Consider the following 17,048-nt stretch of genomic DNA (forward strand, 5'->3'; position numbering starts at 1 on the left):
ACAGTAGGGTATTGTGGTGCTTCCTTTTTTGGATGGTATCTTGGTATTCGCTTAAACCTTTTCTTTTTTTAAAGCCAGACAGATAGCTCAGCATGATAATGCATTGTGGCTGAGCTCTGTAGCAACCTGAGGGTTGCCGGTTCGATTCCCGGCGAGGTCCATTCAGCCTTTCATCCTTCCGAGGTCGATTAAATGAGCAGCGTCTTGAGTCCCTTACGGGTCATTAGCTGTGCTTTACAAATACCCAATACATACATATGTCTGTTATTCCTCCTTCTAGTAAACGTAAAAGGTCTTTTAAAACTTCTCATTTTTCAGATGAATTTTTAAATGAACATCATCATTCTGATTCTGATAATGGTTCCTCTGGTTCAGAGGATTCTGTCTCATAGGTTGATGCTGATAAATCTTCATATTTATTCAAAATGGAATTTATTCGTTCTTTACTTAAAGAAGTCTTAATTGCATTAGAAATAGAGGATTCTGGTCCTCTTGATACTAAATCTAAACGTTTAAATAAGGTTTTTAAATCTCCTGTAGTTATTCCAGAAGTTTTTCCTGTCCCTGATGCTATTTCTGAAGTAATCTCCAGGGAATGGATTAATCCCATTACTCCTTCTAAACGTTTTTAAGCAATTATATCCTGTGCCATCTGACAGATTAGAATTTTGGGACAAAATCCCTAAAGTTGATGGGGCTGTCTCTACTCTTGCTAAGCGTACTACTATTCCTACGGCAGATAGTACTTCCTTTAAGGATCCTTTAGATAGGAAGAATTGAATCCTTTCCTAAGAAAAGCTTACTTATGTTCAGGTAATCTTCTTAGACCTGCTATATCTTTAGCTGATGTTGCTGCAGCTTCAACTTTTTGGTTAGAAGCTTTAGTGCAACAAGTTACAGATCATAATTCTCATAGCATTGTTAATCTTCTTCAACATGCTAATAACTTTATTTGTGATGCCATCTTTGATATCATTAGAGTTGATGTCAGGTATATGTCTCTAGCTATTTTAGCTAGAAGAGCTTTATGGCTTAAAACTTGGAATGCTGATATGTCTTCTAAGTCAACTTTGCTTTCCCTTTCTTTCCAGGGTAATACATTATTTGGTTCTCAGTTGGATTATATTATCTCAACTGTTACTGGAGGGAAAGGAACTTTTTTACCACAGGATAAAAAATCTAAAGGTAAATTTAGGTCTAATCGTTTTCGTTCCTTTCGTCACAATAAGGAACAAAAGCCTGATCCTTCACCCACAGGAGTGGTATCAGTTTGGAAACCATCTCCAGTCTGGAATAAATCCAAGCCTTTTAGAAAACCAAAGCCAGCTCCCAAGTCCCATGAAGGTGCGGCCCTCATTCTAGCCCAGCTGGTAGGGGGCAGATTACGATTTTTCCAAGAAATTTGGATCAATTCAATTCACAATCTTTGGATTCAAAACATTGTTTCAGAAGGGTACATAATTGGCTTCAAGATAAGGCCTCTGCAAAGAGATTTTTTCTTTCCGTGTCCAGTAAATCCAGCGAAGGCTCAAGCATTTCTGAAATGCGTTTCAGATCTAGAGTTGGCTGGAGTAATTATGCCAGTTCAGTTCTGGAACAGGGGCTGGGGTTTTATTCAAATCTCTTCATTGTACCAAAGAAGGAGAATTCCTTCAGACCAGTTCTGGATCTAAAAATATTGAATCGTTATGTAAGGATACCAACATCAAAATGGTAACTATAAGGACTATCCTGCCTTTTGTTCAGCAAGGGCATATATGTCCACAATAGATTTACAGGATGCATATCCTGCATATTCCGATTCATCAGATCACTTTCAGTTTCTGAGATTCTCTTTCCTAGACAAGGCATTACCAGTTTGTGCTCTGCCATTTGGCCTAGCAACAGCTCCAAGATCTTCTCTACAAAGGTTCTCTCGGTGCCCTTCTGTCTGTAATCAGAGAAACAGGGTATTGTGGTATTTCCTTATTTGGCGATATCTTGGTACTTGCTCAGTCTTCACATTTAGAAGAATCTCATACAAATCGTCTTGTATTGTTTCTTCGAGAACATGGTTGGAGGATCAATTTACCAAAAGTTCATTGATTCCTCAGACAAGGGTAACCTTTTTAGGTTTCCAGATAGATTCAGTGTCCATGACTCTGTCTTTGACAGACAAGAGACGTCCTAAAATTAATTACAGCTTGTCAAACCTTCAGTCTCAATCATTCTCCCTTCGGTAGCCTTATGCATGGAAATTCTAGGTCTTATGACTGCTGCATCAGACGCGATCCCCTTTGCTCGTTTTCACATGCAACCTCTTTCAGCTCTGTATGCTGAACCAGTGGTGCAGGGACTCTACACAAAGATATCTCAATCTAAAATCTTTAAAAACCGAATTGTACGACACTCTCTGACATGGTGGACAGATCACCATCGTTTAGTTCAGGGGGCTTCTTTTGTTCTTCGGACCTGGACTGTAATTTCAACAGATGCAAGTCTGACAGGTTGGGACGTGGTGGACAGATCACCATCGTTTAGTTCATGGGGCTTTCTTTTTTGTTCTTCGACCTGGACTGTACTTTCAACAGATGCAAAGTCTTACAGGTTGGGGCGCCGTTCTGTAGGGGTCTCTGACAGCACAAGGGGTTTGGGAATCTCAGGAGGTAAGATTACAATCAATATTTTGGAACTCGTTGCAATTTTCCGAGCTCTTCAGTCATGGCCTCTTCTAAAGAGAGAATCGCTTCATTTGTTTTCAGACAGACAATGTCACAACTGTGGCATACATCAATCATCAAGGAGGGGACTCACAGTCCTCTGGCTATGAAAAGAAGTATCTCGAATACTGGTATGGGCGGAATCCAGCTCCTGTCTAGTTTCTGCGGTTCATATCCCAGGTATAGACAATTGGGAAGCGGATTATCTCAGTCGCCAAACGTTACATCCGGGCGAATGGTCTCTTCACCCAGAGGTATTTCTTCAGATTGTTCAAATGTGGGGACTTCCAGAAATAGATCTGATGGCTTCTCATCTAAACAAGGAAACTTCCCAGGTATCTGTCCAGATCCAGGGATCCTCAAGCGGAAGCAGTGGATGCATTGTCACTTCCTTGGAAGTATCATCCTGCCTATATCTTTCCGCCTCTAGTTTCTTCTCCAAGAGTAATCTCCAAGATTCTGAAGGAATGCTCGTTTGTTCTGCTGGTGGCTCCAGCGTGGCCTCACAGGTTTTGGTATGCGGATCTTGTCCGGATGGCCTCTTGCCAACCGTGGACTCTTCCGTTAAGACCAGACCTTCTGTCGCAAGGTCCCTTTTTTCCATCAGGATCTCAAATCCTTAAATTTATAGGTATGGAGATTGAACGCTTGATTCTTAGTCAAAGAGGTTTCTCTGACCTCTGTGATTAATACTATGTTACAGGCTCGTTAATCTGTATCTAGGGAGATATATTATAGAGTCTGAAGACTTATATTTCTTGGTGTCTTTCTCATCATTTTTCCTGGCATTCTTTTAGAATTCCCGAGAATTTTACAGTTTCTTCAGGATGGTTTGGATAAAGGTATGTCTGCAAGTTCCTTGAAAGGACAAATCTCTGCTCTTTCTGTTCTTTTTCACAGAAAGATTGCTAATCTTTCCTGATATTCATTGTTTTGTAAAAGCTTTGGTTCGTATAAAACCTGTCATTAAGTCAATTTCTCCTCCTTGGAGTTTGAATTTGGTTCTGGGGGCTCTTCAAGCTCCTCCGTTTGAACTATGCATTCATTGGACATTAAATTACTTTCTTGGAAAGTTTTGTTTCTTTTGGCCATCTCTTCTGCTAGAAGAGTTTCTGAATTATCTGCTCTTTCTTGTGAGTCTCCTTTTCTGATTTTCATCAGGATAAGGCGGGTGTTGCGAACTTCTTTTAAATTTTTACCTAAGGTTGTGAATTCTAACAACATTAGTAGAGAAATTGTGGTTCCTTCATTATGTCCTAATCCTAAGAATTCTAAGGAGAGATCATTGCATTCTTTGAATGTAGTTAGAGCTTTGAAATATTATGTTGAAGCTACTAAGAATTTCCGAAAGACTTCTAGTCTATTTGTTATCTTTTCCCGGTTCTAGGAAAGGTCAGAAGGCCTCTGCCATTTCTTTGGCATCTTGGTTGAAATCTTTAATTCATCATGCTTATGTCGAGTCGGGTTAAAACTCCGCCTCAAAGGATTACAGCTCATTCTACTAGGTCAGTTTCTACTTCCTGGGCGTTTAGGAATGAAGCTTCGGTTGATCAGATTTGCAAAGCAGCAACTTGGTCTTCTTTGCATACTTTTACTAATTCTATCATTTTGATGTGTTTTCTTCTTCTGAAGCAGTTTTTGGTAGAAAATTACTTCAGGCAGCTGTTTCAGTTTGATTCTTTGCTTATAATTTCAGTTTTTTTCATTATAAGATTTAAACTTTATTTTGGGTGTGGGATTATTTTCAGCGGAATTGGCTGTCCTTTATTTTATCCCTCCCTCTCTAGTGACTCTTGCGTGGAAGATCCACATCTTGGGTAGTCATTATCCATACGTCACTAGCTCATGGACTCTTTGCTAATTACCTGAAAGAAAACATAATTTATGTAAGAACTTACCTGATTAAATTATTTATTTCATATTAGCAAGAGTCCATGAGGCCCACCCTTTTTGTGGTGGTGTATGATTTTTTTTGTATAAAGCACAATTATTCCAATTCCTTATTTTTTATGCTTTCGCACTTTTTTTCTTATCACCCCCACTTCTTGGCTATGCGTTAAACTGATTTGTGGGTGTGGTGAGGGGTGTATTTATAGGCATTTTGAGGTTTGGGAAACTTTGCCCCTCCTGGTAGGAATGTATATCCCATACGTCACTAGCTCATGGACTCTTGCTAATATGAAAGAAATTAATTTATCAGGTAAGTTCTTACATAAATTATGTTTTCTTTGAAGATTATCTACTTTCTCGGAAAGTGTTGTTTCTTTTGACTATCTCTTCTGCTACAAGAGTTTGATTTATCAGCTCTCTTGTGTGTCTCCTTATCTGTTTTTTTTTTCATCTAGATAAGTTGTTTTGTGGACTTCTTTTTTCCCTAAGGTTGTGAATTTGAACAACATTAGTAGAGAAATTGTTGTTCCTTCCTTGTGTCCTAATCCTTTACCATTTTGATGTATTTTGCTTCTTCTGAAGCACTCTTTGGTATAAAAGTTTCTTCAGGCAGCTGTTCTGATTTCTACTGCTTTTAATTTGTTTTTTTTAAGAAAAACTTAATTATTGTGTGGATTTAATTTCTCAGTGGAAATAGCCTGTTGTCTCTAGTGTACTTCTGTGGACTTCACATCTTGGTATTTCTATCCCATACGTCACTAGCTCATGGACTCTCTGCCAATTACATGAAAGAAAACATAATTTATGTAAGAAGTTACTTGATTCCTCTTTTTGTATGCTTTTTTTTACTCCTTTTTATTATCACCTCACTACTTGGCTATTTGTTAAACTGAATTGTGGGTGTGGTGGGAGATGTATTTATAGGCATTTGAGGTTTGGGAAACTTTGCCCCCTCCTAGTAGGAATGCGATATTCCTATACGTCACTAGCTCATGGACTACTTGCCAATATGAAATAAATGAATTTATCAGGTAAGTTCTTACATAAAATTTATGTTTTTAAATATATAATTCCACTACTTTTCCTTTTTATGTTTTACTCTCCTTTAGTAAGCCTTTTTTCTGATATTATTTTGAATGTCCCACATTACATGGTTTGGTGGTGATAGATGTGATAGGTGAAATTGCACAAACAACGGTTAATGTTTTTTTTTTTTTTTTAAACTGAAATAATGGAGGAGAGAAAGGAGGATATATTGAAAATATGCATAGAACTGGAGAACTTAGACACTGGTAGTGAATTTAGCCAAGTGTGCATTCACACAATATATAGAGTAACCTTTTCATTCCCAGTAACACAACTTTGTGTTTATTTGCTCTCCTGCCTTAGTGGCAGCAGAGAGTGTTGGGCTTTTCTTGTATAAGCAACTATTACTTATGTTTTTTTTATTTCCCAAATAATTCATATTTAGGAGTCCAAAATTAATAAATAAAATTCTAGGAGCCCTGACTATTGGGATTTTCTGCCCTATCTGTGTGTTAGACTCCCCACCAATCTTTACTGTAATGTTGATATCCTCCTTACATTGAAAGCACAGCCAGCATTTCTTTGTGTTCATCTCTGCACCTTACAAGCAAACCAATTAACAGGCCCATGTCTGCATACCTTTTTTCCTCTGCCCTCACCTCCCTTGGTTTTCCTGATGTGTCACCTTTTGTGCTTCCTTTGGTTTCACACCCTGGATAGAGCGTTAAATGGAGTTGTGAAACTGATCAGCAGGGCTCTATATGTCTCCCGCTGTGTTTTATTTACCCCTTCATGACTAGAAAGGTTTGCTACATACTATACTGTGTAGAGGCATTCACATTCTAATGCTTTTGAATGAAAATAGTGCATACTATTTTACAAAAATGTTACCTGTGCAAAGTAATGTAGCTACAATATACAGTAGAGTGGTATTATTTTTAATGTCGTTGCTAAATTATTTGCCTATTTTTATTTTTAAAGGGGCATACAGAATAAAGTCCTGTGTTAGAGGTGACACGTGTCTCAAAGATAAAATCTATCTTTAGAACTTTATTTTAAATCTAAGTGTATACACGCAGAACAGATATACATCTGTGATAAAACACAAAAAATAGACTGCTAGTTCATGTGTGCCATATAGTTAACATTGTGCTCACTCCCGTGGAGTTATTTGCGAGTCAGCACTGGTTGGCTGAAATACAAGTCGGTCAAAAGAAAAATATATTAATATAACCATCTTGGTTATACAAAACTGCTGAATGGGTAATAAAGGGGTTATCTGTCTTTTTAAACAATAGAAATTCTGGACTAAACCGTCCCTTTAACGCCGAATGGACGCTTTGACTTTGTCTGAACACCATTTGCAGATTAAATGTGACAATGAGACAGTTGTTGAACTCAAGATAGGTTATTTGTGATATTGTTAATTAGATCTAATAACTTTATTATTTATTTCATGTAATTAGCAAGAGTCCATGAGCTAGTGACGTATGGGATATACATTCCTACCAGGAGGGGCAAAGTTTCCCAAACCTCAAAATGCCTATAAATACACCCCTCACCACACCCACAAATCAGTTTTACAAACTTTGCCTCCTATGGAGGTGGTGAAGTAAGTTTGTGCTAGATTCTACGTTGATATGCGCTCCGCAGCAGGTTGGAGCCCGGTTTTCCTCTCAGCGTGCAGTGAATGTCAGAGGGATGTGAGGAGAGTATTGCCTATTTGAATTCAATGATCTCCTTCTACGGGGTCTATTTCATAGGTTCTCTGTTATCGGTCGTAGAGATTCATCTCTTACCTCCCTTTTCAGATCAACGATATACTCTTATATATATATATATACTATTACCTCTGCTGATTTTCGTTTCAGTACTGGTTTGGCTTTCTACAAACATGTAGATGAGTGTCCTGGGGTAAGTAAGTCTTATTTTCTGTGACACTCTAAAGCTATGGTTGGGCACTTTTTTATAAAGTTCTAAATATATGTATTCAAACATGTATTTGCCTTGACTCAGAATGTTCAACATTCCTTTTTTTCAGACAGTCAGTTTCATATTTGGGATAAATGCATTTGAATCAATCAAATAATGTGGGCGTCTTATATGGCGCTAAAAAAATATGGGCATCGCTTTTGTCTCCACATTATTTAAGTCTCATTTTTCATTGCTTCTGGTTGCTAGAAGCTTGTTCTTTGGCATTTTTTCCCATTCCTGAAACTGTCATTTAAGGAATTTGATCAATTTTGCTTTATATGTTGTTTTTTCTCTTACATATTGCAAGATGTCTCACGTTGCATCTGAGTCAGAAGATACTTCAGGAAAATCGCTGCCTGGTGCTGGAACTACCAAAGCTAAGTGTATCTGCTGTAAACTTTTGGTAGCTGTTCCTCCAGCTGTTGTTTGTATTAAATGTCATGACAAACTTGTTAATGCAGAAAATATTTCCTTTAGTAAAGTACCATTACCTGTTGCAGTTCCATCAACATCTAATGTTCAGAATGTTCCTGATAACATAAGAGATTTTGTTTCTGAATCCATTAAGAAGGCTATGTCTGTTATTCCTCCTTCTAGTAAACATAATAAGTCTTTTAAAAACTTCTCTTTATCCAGATGAATTTTTAAATGAACATCATCATTCTGATTCTAATGATTCTTCTGGTTCAGAGGATTCTGCCTCAGAGGTTGATGCTGATAAATCTTCATATTTATTTAAAATGGAATTTATTCGTTCTTTACTTAAAGAAGTCCTAATTGCTTTAGAAATTGAGGATTCTGGTCCTCTTGATACTAAATCTAAACGTTTAGACAAGGTCTTTAAATCTCCTGTAGTTATTCCAGAAGTTTTTCCTGTTCCTGGTGCTATTTCTGAAGTAATTTCCAAGGAATGGAATAATTTGGGTAATTCATTTACTCCTTCTAAACGTTTTAAGCAATTATATCCTGTGCCGTCCGACAGATTAGAGTTTTGGGACAAAATCCCTAAAGTTGATGGGGCTATCTCTACCCTTGCTAAGCGTACTACTATTCATACGGCAGATGGTACTTCCTTTAAGGATCCTTTAGATAGGAAAATTGAATCCTTTCTAAGAAAAGCTTATTTGTGTTCAGGTAATCTTCTTAGACCTGCTATATCTTTGGCGGATGTTGCTGCAGCTTCAACTTTTTGGTTGGAAACTTTAGCGCAACAAGTAACAGATCATGATTCTCATAACATTATTATTCTTTTTAACATGCTAATAATTTTATCTGTGATGCCATTTTTGATATTATCAGAGTTGATGTCAGGTTTATGTCTCTAGCTATTTTAGCTAGAAGAGCTTTATGGCTTAAAACTTGGAATGCTGATATGTCTTCTAAATCGACTCTACTTTCCCTTTCTTTCCAGGGTAATAAATTATTCGGTTCTCTGTTGGATTCTATTATCTCAACTGTTACTGGTGGGAAAGGAACTTTTTTACCACAGGATAAAAAATCTAAGGGTAAAAACAGGGCTAATAATCGTTTTCGTTCCTTTCGTTTCAACAAAGAACAAAAGCATGATCCTTCATCCTCAGGAGCAGTTTCAGTTTGGAAACCATCTCCAGTCTGGAATAAATCCAAGCCTTCTAGAAAAGCAAAGCCAGCTTCTAAGTCCACATGAAGGTGCAGCCCTCATTCCAGCTCAGCTGGTAGGGGGCAGATTACGTTTTTTCAAAGAAATTTGGATCAATTCTGTTCATAATCTTTGGATTCAGAACATTGTTTCAGAAGGGTACAGAATTGGTTTCAAGATAAGACCTCCTGCAAAGAGATTTTTTCTTTCCCGTGTCCCAGTAAACCCAGCGAAAGCTCAAGCATTTCTGAAATGTGTTTCAGATCTAGAGTTGACTGGAGTAATTATGCCAGTTCCAGTTCTGGAACAGGGGCTGGGGTTTTATTCGAATCTCTTCATTGTACCAAAGAAGGAGAATTCCTTCAGACCAGTTCTGGATCTAAAAATATTGAATCGTTATGTAAGGATACCAACATTCAAAATGGTAACTATAAGGACTATCCTGCCTTTTGTTCAGCAAGGGCATTATATGTCTACAATAGATTTACAGGATGCATATCTGCATATTCCGATTCATCCAGCTCACTATCTGTTTCTGAGATTTTCTTTCCTGGACAAGCATTACCAGTTTGTGGCTCTGTCGTTTGGCCTAGCAACAGCTCCAAGAATTTTTACAAAGGTTCTCGGTGCCCTTCTGTCTGTAATCAGAGAACAGGGTATTGTGGTATTTCCTTATTTGGACGATATCTTGGTACTTGCTCAGTCTTCACATTTAGCAGAATCTCATACGAATCGACTTGTGGTGTTTCTTCAAGATCATGGTTGGAGGATCAATTCACTAAAAAGTTCATTGATTCCTCAGACACGGGTAACCTTTTTGGGTTTCCAGATAGATTCAGTGTCCATGACTCTGTCTTTAACAGACAAGAGACGTCTAAAATTGTTTTCAGCTTGTCAAAACCTTCAGTCACAATCATTCCCTTCGGTAGCCTTATGCATGGAAATTCTAGGTCTTATTACTGCTGCATCGGACGCGATCCCCTTTGCTCGTTTTCACATGCGACCTCTTCAGCTCTGTATGCTGAACCAATGGTGCAGGGATTACACAAAGATATCTCGGTTAATATCTTTAAAACCGATTGAACGACACTCTCTGACGTGGTGGACAGATCACCATCGTTTAGTTCAGGGGGCTTCTTTTGTTCCTCCGACCTGGACTGTAATTTCAACAGATGCAAGTCTTACAGGTTGGGGAGCTGTGTGGGGGTCTCTGACGGCACAAGGGGTTTTGGAATCTCAGGAGGTGAGATTACCGATCAATATTTTGGAACTCCGTGCAATTTTCAGAGCTCTTCAGTCCTGGCCTCTTCTAAAGAGAGAATCGTTCATTTGTTTTCAGACAGACAATGTCACAACTGTGGCATACATCAATCATCAAGGAGGGACTCACAGTCCTCTGGCTATGAAAGAAGTATCTCGAATTCTGGTTTGGGCGGAATCCAGCTCCTGTCTAATCTCTGCGGTTCATATCCCAGGTATAGACAATTGGGAAGCGGATTATCTCAGTCGCCAAACATTGTATCCGGGCAAATGGTCTCTTCACCCAGAGGTATTTCTTCAGATTGTTCAAATGTGGGAACTTCCAGAAATAGATCTGATGGCTTCTCATCTAAACAAGAAACTTCCCAGGTATCTGTCCAGATCCCGGGATCCTCAGGCGGAGGCAGTGGATGCATTATCACTTCCTTGGAAGTATCATCCTGCCTATATCTTTCCGCCTCTAGTTCTTCTTCCAAGAGTAATCTCCAAGATTCTGAAGGAATGCTCGTTTGTTCTGCTGGTAGCTCCAGCATGGCCTTACAGGTTTTGGTATGCGGATCTTGTCCGGATGGCTTCTTGCCAGCCGTGGACTCTTCCGTTAAGACCAGACCTTCTGTCGCAAGGTCCTTTCTTCCATCAGGATCTCAAATCCTTAAATTTAAAGGTATGGAGATTGAACGCTTGATTCTTAGTCAAAGAGGTTTCTCTGACTCTGTGATTAATACTATGTTACAGGCTCGTAAATCTGTTTCTAGAGAAATATATTATAGAGTCTGGAAGACTTATATTTCTTGGTGTCTTTCTCATCATTTTTCTTGGCATTCTTTTAGAATTCCGAGAATTTTACAGTTTCTTCAGGATGGTTTGGATAAAGGTTTGTCTGCAAGTTCCTTGAAAGGACAAATCTCTGCTCTTTCTGTTCTTTTTCACAGAAAGATTGCTAATCTTCCTGATATTCATTGTTTTGTACAAGCCTTGGTTCGTATAAAACCTGTCATTAAGTCAATTTCTCCTCCTTGGAGTTTGAATTTGGTTCTGGGGGCTCTTCAAGCTCCTCCGTTTGAACCTATGCATTCATTGGACATTAAATTACTTTCTTGGAAAGTTTTGTTCCTTTTGGCCATCTCTTCTGCCAGAAGAGTCTCTGAATTGTCTGCTCTTTCTTACGAGTCTCCTTTTCTGATTTTTCATCAGGATAAGGCGGTGTTGCAAACTTCTTTTCAATTTTTACCTAAGGTTGTGAATTCCAACAACATTAGTAGAGAAATTGTGGTTCCTTCATTATGTCCTAATCCTAAGAATTCTAAGGAGAAATCATTGCATTCTTTGGATGTAGTTAGAGCTTTGAAATATTATGTTGAAGCTACTAAGTCTTTCCGAAACACTTCTAGTCTATTTGTCATCTTTTCCGGTTCTAGAAAAGGCCAGAAAGCTTCTGCCATTTCTTTGGCATCTTGGTTGAAATCTTTAATTCATCATGCTTATGTCGAGTCAGGTAAAACTCCGCCTCAAAGGATTACAGCTCATTCTACTAGGTCAGTGTCTACTTCCTGGGCATTTAGGAATGAAGCTTCGGTTGATCAGATTTGCAAAGCAGCAACTTGGTCTTCTTTGCATACTTTTACTAAATTCTACCATTTTGATGTGTTTTCTTCTTCTGAAGCAGTTTTTGGTAGAAAAGTACTTCAGGCAGCTGTTTCAGTTTGAATCTTCTGCTTATATTTTTCATATTAAACTTTATTTTGGGTGTGGATTATTTTTCAGCGGAATTGGCTGTCTTTATTTTATCCCTCCCTCTCTAAGTGACTCTTGCGTGGAAAGATCCACATCTTGGGTAGTCATTATCCCATACGTCACTAGCTCATGGACTCTTGCTAATTACATGAAAGAAAACATAATTTATGTAACAACTTACCTGATAAATTCATTTCTTTCATATTAGCAAGAGTCCATGAGGCCCGCCCTTTTTTGTGGTGGTATGATTTTTTTGTATAAAGCACAATTATTCCAATTCCTTATTTTTTATGCTTTCGCACTTTTTTCTTATCACCCCACTTCTTGGCTATTCGTTAAACTGATTTGTGGGTGTGGTAAGGGGTGTATTTATAGGCATTTTGAGGTTTGGGAAACTTTGCCCCTCCTGGTAGGAATGTATATCCCATACGTCACTAGCTCATGGACTCTTGCTAATATGAAAGAAATGAATTTATCAGGTAAGTTCTTACATAAATTATGTTTTTACGTCAAAAGCATGACCTTTTATATCCTTTTGATTCCTAGATAAAAATTTTGTTTTCAGGTTCTTTAGGATGTGGTAAAAAGGTGATAGCCTTCTGCTTTGTTTCTGGCAGATTTCTGTTCCATTTTCAGTATATTACATGGTTAGTTTTTTTGTTTCTTGTTTTGGCTAGTGTTCAGTCTTATGTAAATGCATAGAATCTCACCAATTAATGATTATTAACTTTTTAAAGGAGGGCTTATTTCCAGTTTGTTGCTCTTCTTTTCCGGTTGACCACTGCTCCAAAGATCTTTACCAAGGTTTTAGGAGCTCTTCCTGCGTCTCCCTATCTAGCGGCTTAGCATAGATCCAGGGTAATTAAGATTTTCCAGGCCTTTGGGTAGCACATCACATTTTCAGAAGCTCTCCACTGGTTCTTTGCGTGTAAAGTATTCAGGTTTCAGGTTTGCCAGAGTATTTGTACTAGAACCCAGCTAATGCAGATGGTCTGTTATCTTTAGCAAATGGTTATTTTTTGTACCAAGGATTTCATGATGGCACTGGATCCATATAACTTGGTTATAGAAGTTCAGGATTCTCCACTTTATTTTTGTTTAATTTTATAGCAAACATTTTGTCTTTCATCCCTCCTATTTTTAAGCTAAAAAAAAAACTATTAAAACTTTGCAATTGTGATTAACGTTTGAAAATATCTTTTTTTTTTTTTTTTTTTTTTTTTTTTTTCTTTTCTTCTTTAGGCTCCTTCTTATAGATTTTCCATAAGAATAGGGTTATTTTCAGTACTCTTGTTCATTTCTCAGGAAGGTGGCTGCGTCTTGAAATAATATGGCTCTCTTTTTAAACTACTAAGTACAAATGAATCCTTTTTACAGAGGATTGATGTTGTCAGAGTTCTATAATATTTGTGAAGCTTCAAAGACATCGGGGTTCTGTCCGTAGTTTTCCCATTCTGTAGTTTTGCAAAATGTATTTAGCTATTTTCTTATTTTTGCTGAGATCCTAATGAATTCTTAGGTGAAGATTTACTTCCCTTGGGAAGCTTCAGCATCCTAGATCAGTCCATGAAACATTAGTGGCGCTGTTTAAAATAAAATGTCTGTGAAAAAACAAAAAACCTTCTCATCGCTTTTATATCTAATATGTGTATGGAGAGGATGCCCAGATTAATGGCTGCTTATTATGATCACAGAAAGGCTTAGTGTATGCATTTTGTCTGTTTCAGATAACATTACATTAGACAAACATTTTACGATTTTTGTGTGTTTTTTTGGGTTTTGCTGCTGCATTGAAAAAATAACGAATCCGGCTTCAGCTTCTCGTTGCATGCCACCTTTGGCATCCAGCTCGTGGCGCATGCATTGATTGGCTGAAGCTGCATTTGTCATCGAACACAAAAATAAAGTATGATATGCGGGTGGAGGAACGGCTCGATGTTTACGATAACCAAATGGTCATTATTTTAAGAATGAGGCATCTTTATTTTTATAAATGAAAGTGCCCCTCTTTATGAATAATTATAGATAGTGTGGATTCAATAGCCAACATTTACAATAAAATTAAATGTATATTACTGGTCCTTAAAGGGACATTAAACACTAAGGGCCAGACTACAAGTTGAGAGCAAAATATCACTTCTGCGCGGCCAATATTTGTGCTCCACTTAGTAATACCAATGGTATTATAAATTCGGTGCAAATCGAACATGACCTCGCGTTCAAATTGAGCAAAACATTTTGCTCACAAAAGGGTGCTTCCATAGGCTACAATGGCAGCCTCGTTCTCATGCCATGAGAACTAGTGCAGTGAAGGGGGTAAGTAGCACAGCAAATTGTAAATATATATGTATATGCTTATATACATATATATTTGTGTGTTATGTGTATATACACACATTAGCACACAAATATATATGTATAAAAGCATAAACATATATATTTAGAGGGAACACAAGTTCCCATAGACCGCAATGTAAAGGCGCTTTCCAGTGCCAATTTTTTTCTTAACACCCCACACCCGCTCCTAACCCCTAACAACTGCCTAGTGCTACATTACCTTTTTAATTAAAAATTAAAATACCCTTTTATTTTGGCAACATTTGGGGCACTTTTAGAAAATTAACCAGAGTTTCGATCTCTGGTTAATTTTCTGAGCAATAATTACTACCGCAAGCTCGTTTGCGAGCATGCAATAAACTGTAATCTAGCCCTAAATAAGTGCTAGATATGATGATGCATTCAAAGAAATGTTTAGTCTGAGAAAAACATGTAGATGTGTTTTATTTAAGTTTTATTAGCTGTTAAATACTTACAAAAGTTATAAATTTGTCACCCAAATGTGTGGCCAATGACTTTCCATTTCTAAAATGAAATGGAAAGATCACAATTTCAGAATGGAATTACAGGAAACGGTGACAAAATAAAGTATATTGCAGAGGTTTAATTATAGATATAATTGATCATTTTATGTTACCATCTCAAAGTGCTGTCTCTTTAAGTGTTACTTTCTCTCTTCTATTACACTTAATGGAACATTTTAGATACTTTGATCTATATTATAAATGAATAACCAAATTGTAGATTATCTTCATATAAAATAAATGTTTGCAGTTTTTGCTGTGAACAGTTAGGGACAGATATTATTGAGCTCATGCATATATATCGGCCAATCCACTGTGCAGCATGTACGAGGGTCAGGATTCGGAGTTCCTTGGAGTATACTTCAACCACTTTAGGGAGGTGGGAAACAGTTTCAGATTTAAATTACAGAAATATCGGGCAAAATAAATAATGAAAGTGCACTGCAGAATTATTTTAATATGCGCTATTAAACGTTTAGTTTGGAGCTACATTTTTCATTTAATGTCCCTTTAAGTAAGGATATTTTGTTGCACGCAGGAATCAATAGGGTGCTGCCCAGTTGGTTCAGTACAAAGGTCTTTGCATCCAGTTGTAATTTGCAAATGACACCCAGCAACAAAATGCTTATTTTCGAGTTGTTCAAACCAGATTTTAAAATGACAATCACTGTGCACAATGATTTCTTCCCTTTAACATCTAACTTACTGATTTTATCAGGTCTGGGCTGATATTCTACCGAAAAGGAATAAAGTCAGTGGACAAGAAAACTGGAAAAGAGATCCCTTACAACTTTGAGGACAAAATCAACTTTTCAGTATTCCCTTCAATTCAAGGAGGTCCTCACAATCATGCGATTGCAGCAGTGGCTGTGGCTTTAAAGCAGGTAGAGCAATGTTCTGCAATTATAGTCTTGGTTTAATGTATTCAATATCTACATTTTTTTTTAATTATTGTTATTGTTATTATTATTATTATTATTATTATTATTATTATTGTGGCTTTGCATGGTAGCACACATAGAAACATGTGCACTTTGGTCAACTCCCTAAAAAACAGGACTTTGTATTTGTGATTGAGAGCATACAGTCTCTTGTCAAAACTTATGAAAAGGTAAGAAAGGAGAGAGAGAAAAACAGACTGGTCCCATGACTATGTCCCTCTAATAAATAAGGGTGGAACCATGCATCCCTTTGTTATAATAGGGCTATTTAACTTCTGATTAGTTTAGCTGAACCTATAACATATAATGATGAAAACCCCAAATCTATCTGTATTGGTCTCAATAGGCATTTTAGAAGAAAATAGGAACCAATGATAGTATAAGAACCTCCATAAAAGGTTGTAAAATAATTCAAAATGATTGCCCTTTTCTCTTACATGGTGTATCCAGTCCACAGATTCATCCTTACTTGTGGGATATTCTCATTCCCTACAGGAAGTGGCAAAGAGAGCACACAGCAGAGCTGTTCATATAGCTCCCCCTCAGGCTCCGCCCCCCCAGTCATTCTCTTTGCCGCTCTAACAAGTAGCATCTCCACGGGAGGGTAAAGTGAATGTGGTGTTAGATTTGTAGTTTTTATTTCTTCAATCAAAAGTTTATTTTAAAATAGTGCCGGTTTGTACTATTTACTCTGTGGCAGAAAGTGATGAAGATTTCTGCTGAGAGGAAAACTATTTTAGCATGTTGTAACTAAAATCCATTGCTGTTCCCACACAGGACTGTTGAGTACCAGAAAACTTCAGTTGGGGGGAACAGTTTGCAGGCTTAACTGCTTTAAGGTATGTTTCAGTCATTTTTTTTAGTCAAGACTTAGTAATGCTAGAAGACTGACAAGAATCCCCATGTGGGAAAGGTAAGCCATATTCTGAGACTTAGTATAGAAGGAAGGCTTATTTGAAAGGGCTCAAAACACTGGTGGACACTGTTAAGGGGCAATCGATTATTTTTTTTACAAAAATCTGATATTTATACAAGTTTATATTAC

The 17,048-nt window shown here is 37.5% G+C and overlaps 1 protein-coding gene across 1 annotated transcript in view; it reads left to right on the forward strand.

Annotated features, from left to right (window-relative positions):
* Positions 1-17,048, forward strand: part of SHMT2 (serine hydroxymethyltransferase 2) — a 290,678-nt gene that overhangs the window by 150,144 nt on the left and 123,486 nt on the right. The window contains 1 exon segment of the mRNA XM_053708176.1: positions 15,781-15,946. Coding sequence (XP_053564151.1) covers positions 15,781-15,946 — 166 coding nt within the window.

This window comes from Bombina bombina, chromosome 3 (assembly GCF_027579735.1).
Source record: "Bombina bombina isolate aBomBom1 chromosome 3, aBomBom1.pri, whole genome shotgun sequence".
In the NCBI taxonomy this organism is placed as follows: Eukaryota; Metazoa; Chordata; class Amphibia; order Anura; family Bombinatoridae; genus Bombina; species Bombina bombina.